Consider the following 24121-nt stretch of genomic DNA (forward strand, 5'->3'; position numbering starts at 1 on the left):
CTAACTGTTTATGGTATACAGAGAGCACTAATTTATTCATTAATACAGCTACAGCTGTAATAGAACCACTAGTGAAAAGCAGGAATACAAAGAAAAGAAACTTAAACTCTGTAGATGTGCAAAAGACAAAGCAGGGACAGAAGCAGGAGCACACACCTGTGGTCTTAGTCACCCAGGGGGCTGAGCTTGGAGGATTGCTGGAGCCCTGGAGTTTGAGACCAACACACACAGCATATCAAATAAAACAATCAGATAAACAAGCATCAGTAACAAAAATGTCTGAGTGGAAATCAAGATATTTTTTGTTTTGTTTTTGGTTAGTTTTTCAAGACAGGGTCTCTCTGTGCAGCACTGGCTGTCCTAGAACTCACTCTGTGGATCAGGCTGGCCTTGAACTCAGACATCCACATACTGAGAGTTGGGATTAAAACCTTTGCCACTTACACCCCACAAGAGCATGCTTTAATGTATTGGGAGTCAGCTACAGAAATATAACTGTGTCTTCATGTGCTGTGTTACTCACCCCTATCCTGTGTGTGCCTCATTTCCACATCCAGACTTATTTTTATAAATGTCCACATTCAGAATCATTTCTAGAAATTTCCACATTCAGAATCATTTCTAGAAATTTCCACATTCAGAAACATTTCTAGAAATTTCCACATTGAGAATCATTTTATAAATACCTGTTTCATTTGCAATCTCTCCATCTGGACAAGGGAGACAATCAAAACAACAGAATGGTTTCCCTTCAACAGGTGTTTTCCTAAATCCAAGTGGACAACTCTGACTGCAAACAGATACAGGAGTCTGTATAGGGGACATGAGAGGAGGGAAGGCAGTCAATTCATGACATTCAGTATTAGCATCCAGATGGTAGATTTCAGCAGAACATTTGTGTACTGTAACAACCACAGAACTACCATCCTTTTAGAGAGTGTGAAGCCAAAGTGTCTGTCTGTCTCTCTCTTTCTCTCTCTCTCTCTCGCTCTTGTTCTCTCTTGCTCTCTCTCGCTCTCTCCTGCTTTATATTTAATGCAATTTTAAAGTTTACATATATCAAGTCCATCTCCTCCCCTATGTCTGTCCAGGTCCTCTCCCTCTCTCTCTCAACCCACCCAAATTTAAGTTCTTTCTCAAAAAACAAACTGAAATTCCCAAACATGACAAATTATGCAACTCCTAGAAAATAAAATACAAAAGCACAGAAAGATAAACAAAGCAAAAGAAAACTCGCTAATCTGCAACCAAATATTTATATATTGTGGATTCCCTTCTTGTTCGGCCCAATGACTACTGAACATGGTCCCTGGCTTGGCTCGGTTGATGTACCCAGGATTTCACATTGGTGTAAACTTATCATGTCTCTTGAAGACCACAATGTTCCACATTACTATGAATTACTCTTTTTATCAAATCACAGAGATGTTCATGGTGAACAATTCCAACAATAAGGATATGAACGTGCATATTGATTTAAAATTCAAATACAGAAATACCTGTTATGCGGTATTTAATCATGCTCTGAAACCTGAGATGATGTTATTTACTGAAAAAAAAATCTGTTTCTAGTTGTGGTATGGCTCAGCCCTAGAATACATCCTTAATTCCAAATAAAGAAGGTAAAGTTAGCTTGCAGAATGAAATAATCATGTTTGAAAGTAACTCCTAATTAAGGGGCAGGCAATAGAAGGACAGATCAGATGATAAATCTGACAGAATCTGTCAGAGATAGGGTACATCAAACTCTCATAAGAACAGACACAAAGAGATGCAATTGACCGGGGTCCTAGCTTCTACAGTCAGGTACTGAGGTGAGACACAGTGACAGATGAAGGACAAAGGCTGAAGACCTCTGGCCATTAACACTCTCTTACTGTTCTGGGGCCCAGAAACTGATGGATTCTGGCTATTTAACTCTCTCTATCTGGGGGTAGAAGCTGATAGCTTTGGGCAATTAACTTGGTTTTGTTCATTCTAGGCCAAAAGCTGAAGCCTTCTTGCAATTTACTCCTGTTGATAGCAGGAGGGGATTAAGAAAAGAAACTTAGTTACTTAAGCTCATTAGTCATTGACTGAGGGGTCTCTTGGTAGCTAGGCAAGAGGCTCAAAGTTGGTTAATACTTCCTGAACCAGAAAGGAAAGAAAGAAAGAAAGAAAGAAAGAAAGAAAGAAAGAAAGAAAGAAAGGAAGGAAGGAAGGAAGGAAGGAAGGAAGGAAGGAAGGAAGGAAGGAAGGAAGGAAGGAAGGAAGGGAGAGGAAGAGAGAGAAAGGGAGAGAGAGGGAGGAAGGGAGAGAAAGAGAGGGAGGAAGGAACGAACAAACGAAAGAGGGAAGGAAAAAAGAAAGGGAAAGGAAAGAAAGAAAGAAAGAAAGAAAGAAAGAAAGAAAGAAAGAAAGAAAGAAAGGAAGAAAGGAAGGAAGGAAAGAAAGAAGGAAGGAAAGAAGGAAGGAAAGAAGGAAGGAAAAAGAAGAAAGGAAAAAAGGAAGAAAGAAAGAAAGAAAGAAAGAAAGAAAGAAAGAAAGAAAGAAAGAAAGAAAGAAAGGGGGAGAAAGGAAGGAAGGAAGAAAGGAAGAAAAGAATGAAAGAAAGTCAAAGTAATGGACACAGACAGCCAAATGCACATTGGGCTACTCCAAGAAAGAGGCTACTCCAAGCCTTTATTTTTTGCTTTCAGTTTTTTATAGCATGTTCTATGTAAAAATCTTCTATGCAAAAAAAAAATTACCTCATACATAAAATGTTAAACAAAATGGCATTAATTACAGCACAAAGGAGATTCTAAGTTCAAAGCAGTGTTTCATTGTGTGACTTCATTATAAGTTCAAAGCAAGTTTCATATGGCCTTGCTTTTCCACAGTGAACACTTGTGGCCTATTTCTTGAAACAAATGCAGAAAAAATGTTTTTTCATTGATCACTAATTTGATCCAATCCTGTTTGTTTCCCTAGTACAATTAGTCTATAACACAGGTATATGAGCTCTATTTGTAACTTTTATTCTATAGGGCGCTTGAGAATATTTGTATCAATTTAGGAGCTCTATAAAATCATGACCAGCAATTAGGAAATGGTCAATTCATCTAAACTACATGGAAGAACACCTTCATATTGATTCTGCAGGAAATTGACCCAATGCAATGGGTAAATATCCAGAAAATCATTAAGCTATGTAATAGTGAGAGGAAAGAGAAGCAATATCTGAGTCAAAATCTCTGGGGTCGTTGCCTCTCAGAGTGTACCCATTGCAGCCACACAAAACTGTGGATGTCTTGAGAAATCTTAGCTCATTGTCAGAGCCTTTCCAAGATGGCTTCTAACAGCAACTTAAGGGAACAGGGCATGAGGTCTGGGGGCAGGGCATGCAGTGAGTTTTACTGGGACAGTTGTACAGGGACAGGTTGCCTAGAGAACAAGCTAGACACAGGTAAATGCAGAACCACCCATGTTTGAAAAGGAGCCAAAAGATTAGAACATATTGCCAAAGTTAGTATTAGGGCAAGCAGAGCAAATCCAGTCAGAAACTGAGAGAAGTCAGATTGAACCAATCAGCTTGGAGAAATGTTTGAGCCACAATAGCCAAGTTGAACCAGCCAGCCAGATCTCCAGAAGAGGTAGAGAGGGTGAGCTTATTCAGCATTAAGTCTCATGCTGTAAACATTCTAGAACTAGAATAGATTGTACTGAGACTAGAAGCATCAAGAAATAGGCTTAGGTTAGCTGATGGAGACAGTATGCCTCAGAGATGACAATTAAGTTCATGAAAATATAAGTTATATTTACAAATCCTTTTTTGTAGAGACTAATTTCATCCACACATCTTTATTTTATCTATTTACCAAAGGCAGTTACTTCCACTAAACTCTTGATCACTACAATCCATTCAGAAAACTACCCAAGATGTTTCTTTTTTCTTTTAAGGTAGGCCATAGGTACATCTGATCATTACAAGGATAAAACCATCTAAAGAATTAATCCAAAATGTATCAATAATTCTTTCAGTGATTCTGCAGGCAGAAAGTTGTGGTAATTAGCATTAGAAAGAACAAAGTAAGGGCACTCTCAGCCTGATGACACTCAGCAGTCCCCTTAACCCTGTTCTCTGAGGAATTCTACTCTGAGCATAGCACACAGTGCTGACTTCAGAGATACTCACCTGATTGTAGTGTTCACCCCAAGTTATGAGTTCATTATTTAGGGAAAGATGCTGAACACTGTGAGATTCAAAGACAAACTCGCCAACTTTCACTTGAGCTTTGGTACCACTTGGCAGAGATTGGTAATTAAAGATATCAAGCTTGGTTACCGAAACTTCCTTGTTCACAATGTCCTTCTCATTAGAGCTTCTCCCAAGTTGGCCCTGTTGTAAGAATGGATGGAGCTGAAAGAAAAAATAATGTTCAAAACTTGCACTGTAAGTCATTGAGATGCAAATAAACCTGGTTACTTTAACTGCCCTTTCTTTCACTCACTGAATGTTCCAGTGGCTTTGATTTTTGTTCCATTAATAAAACATTTACCATAAGGCTAATGGATGTTATCCAAGCATATATTAAACACATCTCAACATCAAAAATATTCGTTACCTAAGAGTAAAGAGTTGAGGAAAGTGTTTCTAAGCAAATAAACCTAAAAATCAAGGTAGTGTAGATATTCTAATATCTCAGAAAATAGACTTCAAATGAAAATTAATCAAAAGAGAGAAGGAAGAACATTCATACTAATCAAAGGACAAATCCAAGAAGATGATGTCTCAGTTCTTAACATCTATGCAACAAATATCTATTGACAAGTCTGTTAAAGAAATACACCTAAATTTAAAATCACACATCAATCTCACAGATTGATAGTGGGAGACTATAATACCCTACTCTTACCAATGGATGACACATCCACACAAAAACTCAATAAATACTGGAGCTAAGAAATGTTATAAACAAATTAGATATTACACCAGTAAGATAGCTGAAGGAGATAAAAAAAATACAAATAAGAAAATAAAAATTCAAGATATCATTATTTACAGATTATATAATAGTACACATAAGCAAACCCAGGGAGCTCATATCACTGATGAACATTTTCAGCAGTGTGCCTTGATACAAGATGAACTCAAAAAAATTAGTAGCCTTCCTATATACAAATGACAAATAGACAGAGAAAAAATCAGGGAAACAGCACTCTTCACAATAAACACAAAAATATAAAGTATTTTTGGGTAGCCAAATCCAGGAAGCAAAAACCTAGTATGAAAAAAGTTTAAGTCTTTGAATTAAAAAAAGAAAGAAGATATCAAAAGATGAAAATATCTCCTGTGGGACTGCAAAAGGGTATCTTTGTTCATGGCTGGGCATGGGCCTGGAACCCCAAGACTCCAAAGGAGAAACAGCAGGCGTTCGGCCTTGTGCCCAGAACCCAGAGTCCTGAAATGCAGTCTAGTCTCCATAGACCTACATTGTTCAGTCACATAGGCCATTACAACCCCTCCCAAAGTGCACAGGTAGAGGGTGTGACCATAGGCCTCAGGCCCTAGGGATTTACATACTAATGAAGGCCAGAGGGTGGAGCAAATTAAGCATTCTTCCCAGAACCTCCCCCTTTCTCCCTCCCTATGTAGCTCAGGTCTGCCCTGAGTTTTGGGGAGGTACATCCAAATCCATCCACCATCTACCATGAAAATAAACCTTTCTGGAACCAAGGACTTCCTCGTATCATTGGGGTCTGCTGTCACCAAAGCCTCCATCCTCTGGAACCTTAGAATTTCTCCTGTATGTGGGACCCGCTTCGTGGAAATCCACCAGAACCCCTCCACTGTGGCCCCTTTTTCCCACAATTTCCCATGCTCAGGAATCAGTAGAATTAACATAATAAACAGTTAAAAAAAAGAAACCTTCCAGAGGTACCACCATCCCTAATTTTAAAGTGTACCACACTGTTATCGTAATAAAAACCACAAAGTATTCTCATAAAAACAGACATGTTAAGCAATAGAATTGAATTGAAGACCCAGACTTAAATTCGAACACCTATGAACACCTTATTTTTTATAAAGAAGCCAGAAATATACAATAGAAAAAAGATAGCATCTTCAAAAATGATGCTGGTCTAAATGCATGTCTTCGTGTTGAAGAATACTAACAGATCCATAATAGCCCTGTGCAAAAGTCAAGGCCAAATGACAATCACAACATTAAAACAGATTTGAGGGGACACTGAACTTGATGGAAGAAAATGTAAAAAATAGCTTTGAAAATATTTATAACTGCCTATGAGTGCTACTTACATTCCCTCCCCAAAAAAACTATTTGTGTGAGAATATCTACACACAAATAGCTTCTGGGAACCTGTCCCTTGATTCTGATTGATAAATAAAGATGCTGAGAGCCTGTGTCTGAGCAGGGCAGACAGCTTTGAGACTCTTAGGATTCCCTGGCTAGGAATAGGGAAGAAAAAGAAGGAGAAAGAGATCCACCATGCCAGGGCAGAAGGTAGAGAAGAAAAGATGCCTTGACTGAGAAGGTTCAGGATGGAAACACAGCTGCCATGTAGGAGTCAGAGAGAGTACAGCCCCAGAGGGCTGCCTAACTGGGTCCAGAGCAGCCAAGGTAAAATGCAAAATGCAATAAAGGAAAACTCAGGATAATTGGAGGGAGGTGGATTATATAAATGGGGGTTAGGAGATGGTACAACCATTGAATTGTTTAAGGCATAGTATAAAGGCTGAGTGTGTGTCTTTCATTTGAGAACCCAGAGCTTTAGGAAAAGTAGTGTGGAGTGTGCTGCAAAAATTTATTTAATTATTTTAAATCTACACATACTAGCACAGGAGTTAACTTTCTAAACAGAACACTGATAGGCCATGAATAAATGGGACCTCATGACACCAAAAAGCTTCTTCAAGGCAAAGAACAACTTCGATAGATTAAAATGGCAGTCAACAGAATGGAAAATTGTTTTTTTTTTTTTTTTTTACCAACTCTAAATCTGACAGAGAGCTAATATCCAAACTATATACAGAACTGAAGATACTAGGCATCAACAAACCACCAATCTAATTTTGAAAATAAGGTACAGAGTTAAACAGAGAGTTCTCAATACAAGAATCTCAAAGGGGTGAGAAACATTTAAAAGTAATATTCAATATCCTTATCCATTAGGGAAATGCAAATCAAAACTTCTTTGAGCTTCCATCTTACACATGTCAGAATGACTAATATTAATAGTAGAAGTGGCAGCACATGATGGCGAGGATGTGCAGCAAGGGGAACACTCTTGCATTGACGGAGGGAGTGTAATCTTGTATAGCCACTGTAGAAATCAATATGATGGCTCATCAGAAAATTGAGAATCAATCTACCTCAAGATGGCTCAGAGACCTAGAGTAGAACCTAGAGTCATAGAGCAGTGCCTAGTCCAGTGTTCATTAGAAAGATTTCAACTTGCAGCTGAGGGGAGCCTATACAGACCAGAAGTCTTCAAACTCATGATCCTTCTCCTTCAGCCTCCCATAGGCTGGAGAACAGTCATGGATGATACTGTCTACCCTGATAGAAGCTATGTGTTCTTCTAGGATGTGTTAATCAAAACAAAACAAGTTATTGGCCTCAAATGTACCTAAAATCCCTTTAAGGGATGCCATATTTGTACTTGTACAAGTCTCTTGTGTTGTGTATTATAACTGCTTCACAAAACATTAAAAGTGGTAATAAAAAAGATGTAATGATTAAATAGCATATATATTGTTGTTTGAATGTGCCTAAATGAAGAAAACATTTTTCAACATCATTCACGTATTGTTTTCTAAAAGAAATGTTAGCTCAAGAATCCTTCTGGTTTCTGTCTGTGCCTGGAGCTGATCCTGTGCCACAGCGCTCCATATCCAAATATCACTGGAAGAGAGCTCATCTCCCAGATATGCAGGCACATCTGTGAGCACAGATAACACCAACATTTCTGCCCAAATTTCTGGCCCAAGAGGGACCAGCCTAGAGTCATTAGGACACAGGAAACAAGGAACAGCCAGGGACAGGATCCTTTACGTTTTCGTCTGTACCCAGGAGCCGATCTTGAACCATAGCTCTCCATATCCAAAGTCATCCAGGAAAGAATTGGTCACCCAGGAGTACTGACACGCAGGCTTGCAGGAGAAATAGGATAGAGTCAGAGATAACAAGACTAACTAAAACCAGAGATATTCAGATGGCAAGAGGCAAGGGCAAGAACATAAGCAATAGAAACCAAGGATACTTGGCATTATCAGAACCTAGTACTTCCGTGACAGTGAGCCCTGAATACCCCCACACACCAGAAAAGCAAGACTCTGACATAAAATCACACCTCATGATGATGATAGAGGACTTTAAGAATTCCTTCAAGAAATTCAAGATAATACATGTAAACAGGTAGAATTTAAAGAGGAAACACAAAAATCCCTTAAAGAATTACAGGAAAATATAACCAAATAGGTGAAGGAATTGAACAAAACTATCCAGGATCTAAAATATGAAAATAGAATCAATAAAGAAATCACAAAAGGAGACAACCCTGGAGTTAGAAAAACTAGGAGAGATATCAGGAGACATAGATGCAAGCATCATCCAGGGAATACAAGAGATAGAAGAGAGAAACTCAGGTGCAGAAGATACCAGAGACAATATTGACACAACAGTCAAAGAATGCAAAATGCAAAAAGCTCCTAACCTAAAACATCCAGGAAATCTAGGACACAATGAGAAGAGCAAACCTAAGGACAATAGGTATAGAAGAGAGCAAAGATTCCCAACTTAAAGGGCCAGCAAATATTGTCAACAAAATTATACAAGAAAACTTCCCTAACCTAAAGAAAGAGATGCCCATAAACACACAAGAAGCCTACAGAACACCAAATAAATCAGACCAGAAATGAAATTCCTCTTGTCATATAATAGTGAAAACACCAAATACACAAAACAAAGAAAGAGTATTGAAAGCAGTAAGGCAAAAAGGTCAAGGAACATACAAAGGCAGACCTATCAGAATTACACCAGACTTCACACCAGAGACTTTGAAATCAAGAAGATCCTGGGCACATGTGATACAGACCCTAAGAGAACACAAATGCCTACCCAGGCTACTATACCCAGCAAAACTCTCAATTAACATAGATGGGGAAACAAAGATGTTCCATGACAAAACCAAATTTACACAATACCTTTCCACAAACCTAGCCCTACTGTAGATCATAGATGGAAAACTCCAACACAATGAGGGAAATTACATCCTAGAGAAAAGCAACAGAGTAATCTTCTTTCAGCAAACCTAAAAGAAGATAGCCACACAAACATAATTCCATCTCTAACAACAAAAATAACAGGAAGTAACAATCAATGTTCCTTAATATCTCTTACTATTAACGGTCACAACTCCCCAATAAAAAGACATAGACTAACAGATTGCATACTTAAGTAACACACAGCATGTTGCTGCATATAGGAAATGCACATCAGTGTCGATGATAGATACTACTTCAGAGTAAAGGACGGGAAAACAATTTTCCAAGAAAATGTTCCCAAGAAACAATCTGGAGTAGCCATTCTAATATTGAATAAAATCAACTTTCAACAAAAAAGTTATCAAAAAAAGTCATCAAAAAAGATTAGGAAGGACACTTCATATTCATCAAAGGAAAAATCTACCAAGAGGAACTCTCAATTCTGAATATCTATGCTCCAATTGCAAGGGCACCCACATTCATTAAAAAAAAATCTTTACTAAAGCTCAAAGTACACATTGCACTGCAGACAATAATAGTGGGAGACTTCAACACCCCACTCTAATAAATAGACAGATCATGGTAACAGAAACTAAGCAGAGACACAGTAAAACTAACAGAAGTAAGGGACAAAATGGATTTAAAAGATATCTAGAACATTTCATCCTAAAACAAATGAATGTATGAATGTACCTTAATCTCAGCACCTCATGGTACCTCCTCCAAAACTGACCATATAATCAGTCACAAAACAGGGCTCAACAGATGTAAAAAGAATGAAATAATCCCATGCATCCTATCAGATCACCACAGGCTAAGGCTTGTCTTTAGTAACAACATAAACAATAGAAAGCCCACATAAACATGGAAGCTGAACAACACACCCTACTCAATGATAACTTGGTCTAGTAAGAGATTAAAAAAGAAATTAAAGTCTTTTTAGAATTTGATGAAAATGAAGGCATAACATACCCAAACTTATGATACACAATTCAAGCAATGCTAAGAGGAAAACTCATAGCTGCCTATAAAAAGAAACTGGAGAGAGCATATGCTAGCAACTAAACAGCACACCTGAACGCTCTAAGAACAAAAAAGAAGCAAATATACCCAAGAGGGGTATACAGCAGGTAATAAATTCAGTGCTGAAATCAACCAAATAGAAACAAAAAGAACTATACAAGGAATCAACAAAACCAGGAGCTGATCCTTTGAGAAAATAAACAAGATAGATAAAATCTTAGCCAGACTAACCAGAGGGCACAGAGGCAGTATACAAATTAAAATGAAATCAGAAATGAAAAGGGAAATATAAGAATAGAAACTGAGGAAACTAAAAAAAAAATCATCAGATCCTACTACAAAAGCCTATACTCAACAAAACTAGAAATTCTGGATGAAATGGACAGTTTTCTAGACAGATACCAGGCACCAAAGTTAAATCATGACCAGATAAACCATCTAAACAGTTCCAAAACTACCAAAGAAAGAGGAGTCATTAAAAATCTCCCAAACTAAAAAAACCCACCAGGACCAGACATGTTTAGTGCAGAATTATATCAGACCTTCAAAGAAGACCTAATAACTGATACTCTTTAAACTATTCCACAAAATAGAAAGAGAAGGAACACTACCCTATTTGTTCTATGAAGCCACAGTTACACTGGTACCAAAACCACACAAAGAGTCAATAAAGAAAGAGAAGAAAATCAGACAAATTTTCCTTATGAATATTGATGCAAAAATACTCAATAAAATTCTCACAAACGGAATCCTAAAACACATCAAAATGATCATTCAAAATGGTCAAGTAAGCTTCATCATAGGGATTCAGAGATAGTTCAATAAATAGAAATCAATCAATGTAATCCTCTACATAAACAAACTCAAAGGAAAAAAAACACATGAAGATCTCATTAGATGCTGAGAAAGCATTTGACAAAATTCAACACCTCTTCATGGTAAAAGTCTTGGAAAGATTTGGAATTCAAGACCCATACCTAAACAGTAAAAGCAATATACAGCTAGCCAGTAGCCAACATCAAACTAAATGAAGAGAAACTTGCAGCAATGCCACTAAAATCAGGGACTAGACAATGCTGCCCACTCTCTCCCTACGTATAAAATATAGTACTTGAAGTCCTAGCCAAGGCAATTAGAAAACAAAAGAAAGTCAACGGGATACAAATTGGAAAGGAAGAAGTCAAAATATCACTATTTGTACATGGTATGTTGGTATACTTAAGGGACCCCAAAACTTCAACCAGAGAACTCGTAAACTTGATCAACAATTTCAGAAAAGTGACTGGATATAAAATTAACTTAAACAAATCAGTAGCCTTCCTCTATTGAAAGGATAAACGGGCTGTGAACAAAATGGAAATGACACCCTTCACAATAGTCACAAACAGTATAAAATATTTTGGTGTGACTCTAACCAAACAAGTGAAAGATCTGTACAACAAGAACTTCAAGACTCTGAAAAATAAATTGAAGAAGACCTCAAAATATTGAAAGATCTCTCATGCTCATGGATTGGAAGGATTAATATAGTAAAAATGGAAATCTTGCTGAAAGCAATCTACAAATTCAATGCAATACCCATCAAAATTCCCACTCAATTCTACATGGAGTTAGAAAGAGTAATTCTCAAATTCATTTGGAATAACAAAAAACCCAGGATAGTGAAAAATATTCTCAACAATAAAAGAATTTCTGGGGGAATCACCATCAAAAGCTGTACTACAGAGCAATAGTGTTAAAGACTGCATGGTATTGATACAGTGACAGGCAGGTGGATCAATGGTATAAAATTGAAGACTTAGAAAATGAACCTACCATCACCTGACCTTTGACAAAGAACTTAAAAACACCCAGTGGAAACAGATAGCAGTTTTCAACAAATGGTGCTCATTCAACTCGTGGTCGACATGTAGAAGAATGCAAAATGATCCATTCTTATCTCCCTGTACAAAGCTCAAGCCCAAGTGGATCAAGGACCTACACATAAAACTAGATACACAAAAAGTGATAGAAGATTAAGTAGGGAAAAGCCTCTAACACATGGGCACAGGGGAAATTTTCCTGAGCAGAACACCAATCCCTTATGCACTAAGATCAACAACAGACAAACAGGATCTCAAAATTACAAAGACTCTGTAAGGCAAAGGACATTGTCAATAGGATAAAATGGACCCAACAGATTGAGAAAAACTCTTTACCAAGCCTACATCCAATACAGGGCTAATACCCAATATATACCAAGAACACAAGAAGGTAGACTACAGAGAACCAAATATCCCTATTTAAAAATGGGGTACAGAGCTAAACAGAGAATTCTCAACTGAGGAAACTCAATGGCCAAAAACACCTAAAGAAATGTTCAACATCTTCAGTCATCAGGGAAATGCAAATCAAAACTACCTTGCGATTCCACCTGACACAACTCAGAATTCTTAAGATCAAAAACTCAGATGACAGCAGATACTGGAAAGGATGTGGTGAAAAAGGAACACTCTACCATTGTTGGTGGGATTGCAAGCAGGAACAAATACTCTGGATGTCAGTCTGACAGTGCCTTAGAAATTTGGACATAGTACTACCTGAGGAAGCAGCTATACCACTCCTGGGCATATACCCAGAAGATGCTCCAACATGTAATAAGGACACACGCTCCACTATGTTCATAGCAGCCTTATTTATAATTGCCAGAAGCTAGAAACAATGCAGATGTCTCCCAACAGAGGAATGGATACAGAAAATATGGTACATTTATGCAATGAAGTACTACTCAGCTATTAAAAACAATGACATCATGAAATTCACGGGAAAATGGATGAAACTTGAAATATCATCTTGAGTGGGGTAACCCAGTCACTACAAGAACAATCATGGTATGCACTCACTGATAAGGGATATTAGCAAAAAAGTTTGAAATATCACGATAAAATTCACAGACCATATGAAGTTCAAGAAAAGGGAAGACCAAGTTAGGGATATTTCAGTATTTCTTAGAAGGGGAACAAAATATTCACAGGAGGAATTATAGAGATGAGGTGTGGAGGAAGGAGAGAAGGAAAGGCCATCCAAAGACTGTCTCACCTGGGAATCCATCACATATACAGTCCCCACACCTGGATGCTATTGTGGATGCCAGAAAGTGCTTGCTGACAGGAGCGTAATATGGCTGTCTCCAGAGAGGCTCTGTCAGAGTCTGACAAATACACAGGCAGATGCTCACAGCCAACAAATGAATTGAGTGTAGGGTCTCCGATCGAGGAGATGGAGAAGGGACTGAAGGAGCTAAAGGGATTTTCAGCCCACCGGGAAGAACAACAGTGTCAAACTGCCAGACCTGCCAGAGCTCCTAGGTACTAGACCGCCAACCAAAGAGTACACATGGAGGGACCTATGACTCTGGTCACATATGTGGCAGAGGATGGCCTTATTGGACATTAGTGGGAGGAGTGGCCCTTGGGCCTGAGGTGGCTTGATGCCCCAGTGGAGGAGAATGCCAGGGAAGGTAGTCTGGAGTGGGCAGGTTGGTGGTGGAGAAGCAGAGGGAAGGGTGATGGGATAGGGAGTTCTGAAGGGGAGACCTGGAAAAAGGATAACATTTGAAATGTAAATAAAGAAATTATCCAATAAAATAAAAAAATGAAATTTTAGCTCAACTTTAAACACTATAATGTGTTTTTTTCCTAACTCAATATCTTTATGCTACTTTAGGCTACTGAAATAAACATGAATACTTTGAGAGAAGAGATAGTAGCATAAAGAAACATGTTAGCATAAGAAATACTTTTCTATCGCTAATGATGATAGATCATGAATCAAAATGCAGAAATTACAAGCCAAGGCCCAACACTCTAGGAAAATATAAGAACAGCTACTGCTACCTTCCATGGGAGAGGAGCCTGGAGGACACTTTTATCATGTGAGTCTCCTTCCACTCTGAGTGACAGCTCCTCATGCAGTGCCTGGGCAATGGCATATACAGCAGCATGGACTTTGTAGCTATAGGATGAGGTATTCATATCCCAAAGATGCAGAGGTCGTGTGCTCAGGCTGCCATTTTGCTCACATTGACTCAGTTCCTTGATCCAGTGCTGAGAGAAACGTGGACATTCAAATATGATCGACCACACATCCTGGATAAAGATATCATGAGGATATTTTTTAGGATGAACACTTCCAAGAAAATCCTTGAATCCCAGAATTTCATCGATATGAACTGAAAATGATAATCCTCCACCAAAGTATGGATAAACTAGATTTTCTTCAAAGGGTAATGTGGTGATATACCAATCAGAAGTTGTGATCCAGACATTACCAATAGGACCATAAAAAGCAATGATAGGGACAGTCATCAGAAAAGCATGTGTGTCACCAAATACAACGATCACGTGTGTCAATTGGACACTTTCCATAAAAGTGTCCCAGTATGTTTCATCCAGAGAAGGAAATACTAGACCCTTTTCTGCAAATGCAACACAAAGTCCATGTTTGGTCATCTCTTCTGTGATGTCCCTAACGAAGACTTCTCCACTCATATCATCTGGAACCAACAGACCAACCCAGACCCAAGTGAAGTATAGCAGCAGTTGAATAATTCCCTGATGCAGAGCTGTGGTGTATGTAGTAAACTGGTAAGGAGACTGGAGCTGGACTCCAGTCCCAAGACTCTGGTCAAAAGGAGCATAGCTGATCTAAACAGAAAGAAAGTTACAACTCAAGTCAAGGCAATTAGGTTTATTGTCATGTGATTTGGTTTACCTTTTCTGTTTACTCACTCTAGGAGAAATTAAACAGTTAAATAACTTTACAAAGAAATACCAATTTGTTATCTATGTCACTTACTACTCACTGTGTACACGAAATGTATATTAATCATTGTACTTTTACAGAATATATCAAAAAGGGCCATGGAGTGTCTATCTCCTGATCTCAGTTAAGGCAATACCTATCAAACAGGAGCATTTGCAAATCTGTCACATCCCATACCAAAACATTCACCATTCTGATAATGAAAGTAGAGAAACATTAACACAAAGGCCCTTTTAATTGAAGTCACAAATACATCACTAATTAACCAATAAACAGGAATCTGAGAAGCATTGTAAAACCCACTAGTGACATCTATATTTGGCTAGAAGTTCCTATGTATTTGTCTTTCTGTAATGCTAGCTCCGTAGTCAACTAACCTGAAATAAGCTTGCTTAGGTTAGAAGGCTGACTATCTACCACAATGCTTGTTGTAAAGTCTCTCTTTTAATAGGACCCTCTGGTCACTCCCATCACATTCCTATCCTTCTCAACAGAAAACTTGAGTTGAGTTGTCTACACTGTCATTCCTATGCACTTTATGGCATCTGCTCTGAGATGGGGGGTAGACTAGATCATTAATTACCTAATCTGTGATATCCAATGAGAAATTACCAAATTCACTGCACTTAGTCTAATATTGGCATGAAACAATGCTTTTCCTTAAGATGTGCTCTTTAATGAGTTTCTGGATTCTTTCTTTAGTCAAAGAACATATTTCCAAAGTTTGGCCAACACTATCAGTCTGCCTTACAGAATCTTCTATCTCTCGCTACACTGGTGGTATCAGAATATCCTCCTGTCCCATGGCTCAGACTGGGAATAGATCCCCTTACCACACATATTCCCTAAATAATAATCTCCTAAAATCAGAAGCCCACTCGGTCATGCCCTAATGTACGGTTCATAACCTGGGTTTATGCACTGTTTTCTCCCCAGGCATCTGAGTTTAGATCCTTAGTGAACATTTCACTTATTAGTTCCAGTATCATGATAATTGAATAACTAACTCAATAGATGTTAATTGATTGGGGGAGAGGGGTGGACGGGGAGAAGGAAAAGGAATAGGAAGCAAGGAATCATGAAATGGAGCAAACATGAATACTTTGAGGAAGGAAACAGTAGCATAAAGAAATATTTAATATCTAGTAAATGCACAAAAGTAAGGAATTTAAATAGATGACACATGACAGTACAGAATTTATAGTAATAAACACTGATAATGAGTCCATGAGTCCCATGAAACTAAATTAAGTAGTAAAACATAATTTAAATTATGTTTTATTAATTAACATAAATATGTTAATTCAACATATTTCTAAAAATCTGAGTGAACTATTTTTAATCCATAAATTAAAAAAAAAATCTGAAGTGTGACAAACTACATTCCAAAGATATGACAAGGGTCTGTGGTGGAGAGACCTGTTGTCCTGCAGACAGGACAAGTCCAGGCTTCTTTCTGGCCTCCAATCCAGGTGTTGCTCTCAGAAGATGCTGTTACTCAAGGACATGGGCTGAAAAAGCAGAAGAGCTTTACTTTGTCACTCCCTATGACTCAGGAGAGAACTGACTGTCTCCCACTGACCTCCTGTGGAGGATGAGAATGGGGAGGAACAGCCCCTCACAGAGGCTGCAGCACATGGACAGGCCTGTGTGAGGCTGCCTCAGGAGACAGGTATGGAAATGGAAGGTCACGATGATAACAAACTGAAGAGTTAGGAGGAGGCTTGGCTCAGGCGGTTTATGGAGGGAGGACTTAGTTCACTGTCTTGCTGACGAGGAGGTGACCTCAGACTCAGACTGTAACTGTGGAGTCTGATAGGCCCAAGCCTGAGGGGACGGAAGAGTAAACTACAGTGCTATACATGCATGAAGATGTCATGACAAATCCATTATTTTGTAAGATACATGCATTATATACGTATATAATTATGAGGCTGAGGAGGTGGCTCAAGGCCTGCATTAGAATCCTCAGCATCCCCATAACAAGTCAGACATGGCTGTGTGTGCTTGTACCCTAACTTAGCAGGACAGAGACAGGTAAATTCCTAGAGCCTGCTCACTCCTCAGCTCAAAATCTCAAGCTTCCAGTTCAGTAAAAGTTCCTGATTTGAGACAGCAGTGTAGAATGTGTTAATGGAGGAATGTCTGGCCTCCAGGTATACTGACTGGCCTACCCTCACAGTTCTGGCATACACCATATGTGCCACACTTACCACACGAACATACACACACACACACACATGCACAAACACACACAAATGGGCACACACATACTTATGCACACCCACAAGTGCACATACGTGTGCCAGCACACATGCACACATACACACACACACACACACACATCATCATCAAACACAAGTACACACTCATGCACACACACACATACACACACATGAAAGCACACACACTGAAAGAGAAAGACAGAGACATAGACAGAGAGAGGGGAGGGAGACTAAGAGAGAAAAAGAATAAGCAACCATGGCACCTCCATGAAATGATAATTCCTCAGTACTAGAAATCAAAGAGAATAGTCAAAATGCCGTGAAAGCAGATGCCAGAGTTGCTTTGTTGTGTAGAGTAACCAATATTCACAAATAATCACAAGCAGGGCTCACATAAGCAGGTAATTGCAATAAGACAATCAATTCTCAATCTAAAAAGAACTTAGCAAATAGGTATTTGGTGGAGAAAATTTTAAAATGTGGAGGAAAAATCTGGAAAAAAAAGATAAATAAATAAACTTGCTGAAAATTAAAATCCAAGTCAGTCAAATGAAAAACCACCACTGAACAACCTTTGTAAATTTTCTTCAACTCAAGGATGCACTCTGGAAAATGTGAAAATGAATCAAGAAACACAGATGTGAGCCTTAGGAAACAGAGGACCTAAATACAGAACTGATTGAGAACAGACATAGAGCGATCAGGCTGGAGAAAAGAAAAAAGGGAAAGAAAGGCGGATCTGTCATATGTAAAGTTGGAATAATTTGCTTATACTAGGGATTCATTTACATAGACTAGAGATGTTTACTTGTTCTACATGGAAAAACTCAAACAAAGATGCCAGCATGGTAAAGGAAAGGAAACATGTACAGAATACGGTCTGCAGTACAGCACTGTCAGCTCCACAGTTTATGCTTAAAAAGTGTGCAAGTGGATGACTAAAAGAAATGACAAACATGTCTCAGGATGTCGTGAGAACATTGAAGTTGTTGGGTTAGGCCGTGTGCATAACCATCAGTGGCCACAGGCAGCCTACTGGCCACAAGTGGAAGAGAAAAAATTGAATTTCAGCTACTAAAAATGAGGACATCAAGAATTTTGTAGACGAATGGATAGAACTAGAACACATCACCCTGAGTGAGGTAAACCAGACCCATACTTTTCGAGTATGTGTTCAATGATAAGTGGGTATTAGCCAAAAAGTACAAAATTACTATTAGTTAGAATGAGCCAAAAAGACAGGACACCCAGTGGAGACATGGCGTCACTAGATCACTCTCAAAATTTTGACTGAGAATTGTTCTTGTCTATTAGAAATGCAGGCACAAAAATGGAGCAGGTAGTAAAGGAAAGGTCATCCAGTGATTAGACAACTTGGGATCCAACCCATGACTGACCACCAAACCACAGCACTGTTAGTGATACCATGTTGCACTTGCAGACAGGAATCTAGCATGGTTGTCCACTGTGAGGCTCTATCAGCAGTTGACTGAGACAGACACAGATACTTACAGCCACCCATTGGAATGAGGTTGGGAACCCTATGGAAGAGTTAGGGATAGGACTGAAAGAGCAGCCCCATAGGAAGACCAAGAAGATAAACTAACCCAGAGCCCTGGGAACTCCCAGAGACTATGTCACCAACCCAAGCACATCCATGGGTTTGTCTGTGGACCCACAGCACATATGTAGCAGAGAACTACCTAGTCTGGCATTAGTGGGAGAGGTTGTGCCTAATCCTGTAGAGACTGGATGTCCCAGCAAAGGGAGATGTTGGTGGGGCATGTTGTGGGAGGAGTGGGGGTGGAGAAGCACTCTCTCAAAGGCAAAGGGTAGGGGAGATGGAGTTAGGATCTCTGAGAGGAAGACCAAGAAGGGGGCAACCTTTGGAATGTAAATAAATCTGTGTCCAAAATGAGCCAAGTACAATTATATACACATTTCTTCTAAATAATTGTATTCAATATAAATGTCATAATAACTATATATCAAAAGTAACATATGTAAAAGAAGAACTATAATTCCTGAAGATGCAGCCATACTGCTACTGGGCATATACCCAAAAGATTCTCTAACATATAACAAGGACATGTACTCCACTATGTTCACAGCAGCCTCACTTATAATAGGCAGAAGCTGAGAAGAACTCTGATGTCTCTCAATGGAAGAATGGATACAGAAAATGTGGTACATTTTCACAATGGAATACTACTCAGCTCTTAAAAATAATGACTTCCCAAATTTTGCAGGAAAATGGATGGAACTAGGAAATATCATCCCGAGTGAGACAACCCAGACCTAAAAGGACATACATGGCATATACACTCACTGATAAGTGGATATTAGCCCCAAAACATAGAATACTCACCTGTAGAAAACAAAATGATGGGACGAACCTCCAGAAAGTCCCAAGTGCAGGGGATGTGAGAAGCTCCAAAGACACAATTGGGATGATGACATTTGCTGCAGTAACCAACAGAGGAGCCATAGAACCTGAAGAGAACACCTCCAGAAGATAGGTATGGCAGCCAGTTGAGGGATGGAGCCACGCAACCATCTCAAAATTTTTAACAAGTATTGTTCCTATCTAAAGGAAACTTGGGGGCAAAAAAAAATGGAACAGAAACTGAAGGAAAGGCCATGCAGACGTTGCCCCACCTTGGGATCTATCATATCTGCAGACACCAAACCCAGAAACTATTGCTGATGCCAAGTACTTGCAGACAGGAGCTAGTACAGCTGTTCTCTGAGAGGCTCTGCCAGCACCTAACTGAGACAGTTGCAGATACTCACAGCCAACCGTTAATCTGAGCCCAGGAAGCCCAGTGGAAGAGTTTGAAGGAGCTGAAAGGGATTGCAACTCCATAGGAAGAACAATATCAACAAGCTGGACCCCTCAGAGGTCCCATGGACTGAACCACCAACTAAAGAGTATACGTGGATGAGTCCATGGCTCCTGCTACATGTATAGCAGAGGACTGCCTTATCTGGAACAAAAGGGAGGGGAGGCACTTGGTCCTGTGGAGGCTTGTTGCCCCAACCAAGGAGGATGCTAGAGGGGTGAGGCAATAGGGGTGGGTGTTTGGGGAGGTACCCTTTTAGAGTCAAAAAAGAGGGGCAATGGAATGGAGGTTTTGGGGAGCTGAGACTGGGTAGGGGGACAATATTAAAACAAATAAAATAACCAATTTTTTAAAATTAACTTATAAAATCTCATAAAAATAAAAATCTAGTGAGGCATGATGGAACATGACTTTTATCCCACCCTGGGCGAACAAGGCAGGAGGATTTCTGTAAGGCTATCCCAGGCTACATAGGAAATTCAAGACTGGGCAAGTTGGCATACTTAGAATCTGTCTCAAAAATAAACAAATAGGTAAAAATTAATAATAAAGATGAATGAACATGGCAGCCTAATTCATTTTACTAAGATTTAAGTTTCTTCACTGAAGCCAGTAGGAAACATTAAGGGCTGGATCACTGTTATTTGCAAACGAATATATTTCTAAGTAGCCTCTCCCAAGTTTATTACTAATTAAGATGCAATTGACTTATACATGCTAGCTCTGTAGAACTGTTTAGAAGAGATCATTACTGATCAACAGAAAGATTTTTTAAAAAATCAAATGTAAAATATTTCAGGCCAACAGAGGAAAATTGCAAACAGCCCAGATGTCCTGCCTGAGTAACTCTGACCCATAGTTCTTAGTAAAAATGAATTTTATGTGGCAATCTGAGCTGACACCACAGTAAAATAGCCAGAAATACATCCATAGTAGTTACTGTGAAGATGCGTTAGTAGAATTATTATAGTTCTCCTGTTTTGTGATGCTCTAAAACTGGATACAACAGAAAGACAGTATTAACAATGGTAAAAAGCAAAGGGAATTTTCTTGGAGGGGTAAGAACACAGGCTGTCATTACTTTTATGTATATTTTTTCAATTTTAACATTTTGAAATTAAATTTATTATATAAACATGATTTCATCTTATAAATAAATTATACTTCAGAGTTAAAAATAATAACTAAAAAGTAAATTATCAAGCAGTCTCATACCTCATCAATAGACAATAACTGAATTAATTAGCACTTATTACTATGTTACTATGTACAATCTAAGGAACCATGACTTTGCATACCTGTGGGACATTGTAGAGACTTAGAACTCGGGAGATCTGAGTTGATATTCCTGTTGACATGCCTCCTATCACAGCAACCAGCTTATCAGTCTTCTCAGGCCTGCAGCTGTAGTTAGGAACTGGGGGGCTCTCTCCTGAGAGCAGAGCCATAGAACTCTCCACAGCCTTCAAATCAATAAAGTCAACATTGAAGAGATAGAATCCCAGGGACATGTTGAATAGAATATTTGGGTCTTTGTTAATATTTTCTATAGCAAAAACCATTGCCAACATGTGCTGATAATGTTTAGTGAGATCCCTAGGAGGAAAAATTGGAAAGACCACTTTTATGTTACATTTTTAATATTAATTTTTAATTAGGTGGTAATTATATCCTTTACCTCCCTCTTTTTTCTTCATGCAGTTCCTTCCATGCTACCTCTCAAATTCTGGATTTTTATTTATAACAGTCTATGTCATATAAGAATATTCACGCTATTCCAAGTAACAAGCAGGATATTCTATACTTAAAATATGGGAGAAAGAAGTCATAAAAAAGAAGATTCATAGGACAACTTATCATCAAATTCACAATTTTTGTTTCTGAATTTTTTGAGACAGAGTGTCATTTATTCAACCCAGGCTGAATTTAAACTCACTATGTACAATAGGTTAAACTCACGCTCCCAGAGATCCACCTGCCTCTGCTTCTCAAGTTCTGGGATTAAAGGTTTGATTCACAATATACAATAAAATGTACATCAAATGTACAATTTTCACTTTTTACTGTGCAAATTGTGTCTGAGAAATTAAAATATAGGAGTAATGCATTGTGAAATAGTGAACATTAAAACTTTGTATTTCATGTAGTCTTCAAAAATAGAATAAACCTCAGGAAAGTTCACAGTGCTTGATCAACCACAACAATTGAAAGAAAATAGTATCAAGTACATTGAAACAGGAAAAATGAAATGTTCTTAGTACAATCCACTAAATAACTACAAAGAAAAATTGTTTTTTACTACAAAGTGATTTCAACAACTTCTTACATATTTAAGAGAATTCAGTGTGTGTAGGGGAGAGACACACAGCCCATCATGGCTGAGTAGCTATTGGCACTTGGAGGCTCCTGGGGAAGGGAGTCAGTTTCCTTAGGAGGTTTGCCCTAGTAGCTTACCTATACTCTAGATAATGTCCTATACTCTCACACTACTGGCATGCCTAAATGAACTCAGTAGATTAAAAATTGAGAGTGTGTGAGAGACAGAGAGACAGACAGAGAGCCAGAGAGCCAGAGAGACCCCATAAAGTTGAAGACAGGGGACATGGAAGGAGAAGCAGCAGAAGTGGTAAGATCAACATATATTGTATTCATGTATGAAATCAATATATTTTTTAAAGAGAGCAGTCAAATACTTACACAGAAACAAATTCCGGAATATACAACGTATCATTAAAGCCAAATATACTCCTTGTGTCTCCAGAGGTCACTCTAAGGGAAAAGAGTCCTCCAATCACAAAATCCCCATCTTGATAGTAGCCAGGAGAAGCAGGTATATTTAAGGAGAAACAAGAAATTTGTTCCTGGAATACAATGAGAACAATCAGAAGAGAGAGTAATTTCATACTAACATTGATAAATAATTAATAAAACCAAGAAATCTGTTCAGTTGAGAATCTTGGACTAATCAACCCCAATAGCACATCAGCTAACTGATAAAATATGTGTCTGTCTGGTCCATGTGGATAGAGTTTATAAAGCATTGTTTTGTTCTGATACAGGCACACCAGTATCCAAATGCTCCCTCACTTCCTGAGAAGATAAACTGTGTTGCACATACTTAGCCCTAGATTATGACCCCTTCACAGAGTCACTGTGAGTCCCCAAGGGTTCAGGAACCTCTCACTTGGCACCTGGGAATCCTGATTCTTAGCAGGAAAACACACAATTAGAAAAAGTGTGAAGTCCTCTAAAACACCTGCAGGATGTGTACACTCACTGAGCTGAGACTTCACAAGGTCCTAAGGTAAAGGGAAACTAACCAGTTCAAGTATAATTAAGTCATGAAGGGTCATGTGAAGGAAGCATCAAAGGGCTCAGTGTTTGTGGGGGGAAAGGCTGGGCCCTTTATCATTTAACATCAGTGTTATTTTAGAGTATTTCTGTGAGGCAAAGCCAAAGACTTACATTAGAAAACATTATTTCTGATCACTATATTGGCTCTTGTCAGTATCAACTTGTTTATTTTTTGTTGGATATTTTATGTATTTTCATTTCAAATGTTATCACTTTTTCTGGCTTCCCCTCCGGAGACCTTTTATCCCATATCCTCCCATCCCATATCCTCCCCCTGTTTCTATGAGAGTGCTTTACCACCCACCCACCTACTCCCACCTCACCGACCTGTCATTCCCCTACACTGGGGAATCTAGCCTTCACAGAACCAAGGACCTCCCTCCCATTGATACCAAACAATGCCTTCCTCTGCTACATATGTGGCTGGAGCCATGAGTCCCTCCATGTGTATGCTTTGGTTGGTGGTTTAGTCCCTGGGAGTTCTGGGGAGTCTGGTTGGTTGATATTGTTCTTCTATGGGGTTGCAAACCCCTTCAGCTCCTTCAGTCATTTCTCTAACCCCTCCACAGAGGAAATCCCTGTGCTCTGTCTAATGACTGACCCTGAATATCTACCTCTATATT

The 24121-nt window shown here is 38.8% G+C and overlaps 1 protein-coding gene across 1 annotated transcript; it reads right to left on the minus strand.

Annotated features, from left to right (window-relative positions):
* Positions 1-686: 686 nt before the first annotated feature.
* On the minus strand, positions 687-23047 carry LOC114609961 (vomeronasal type-2 receptor 26-like; the record flags this gene model as incomplete). Its single annotated transcript, XM_028754358.1, has 5 exons — positions 22842-23047; positions 21443-21740; positions 14149-14958; positions 4157-4381; positions 687-810 (listed from the first exon to the last, which is right to left on the minus strand). Coding segments are annotated over exons 1-5 (1663 nt in total), but the record flags the coding sequence as incomplete, so codon positions are not given.
* Positions 23048-24121: the final 1074 nt, after the last annotated feature.

The sequence above is a fragment of the Grammomys surdaster genome, unplaced genomic scaffold, assembly GCF_004785775.1.
Source record: "Grammomys surdaster isolate TR1022 unplaced genomic scaffold, NIH_TR_1.0 126013, whole genome shotgun sequence".
Classification (NCBI taxonomy): domain Eukaryota; kingdom Metazoa; phylum Chordata; class Mammalia; order Rodentia; family Muridae; genus Grammomys; species Grammomys surdaster.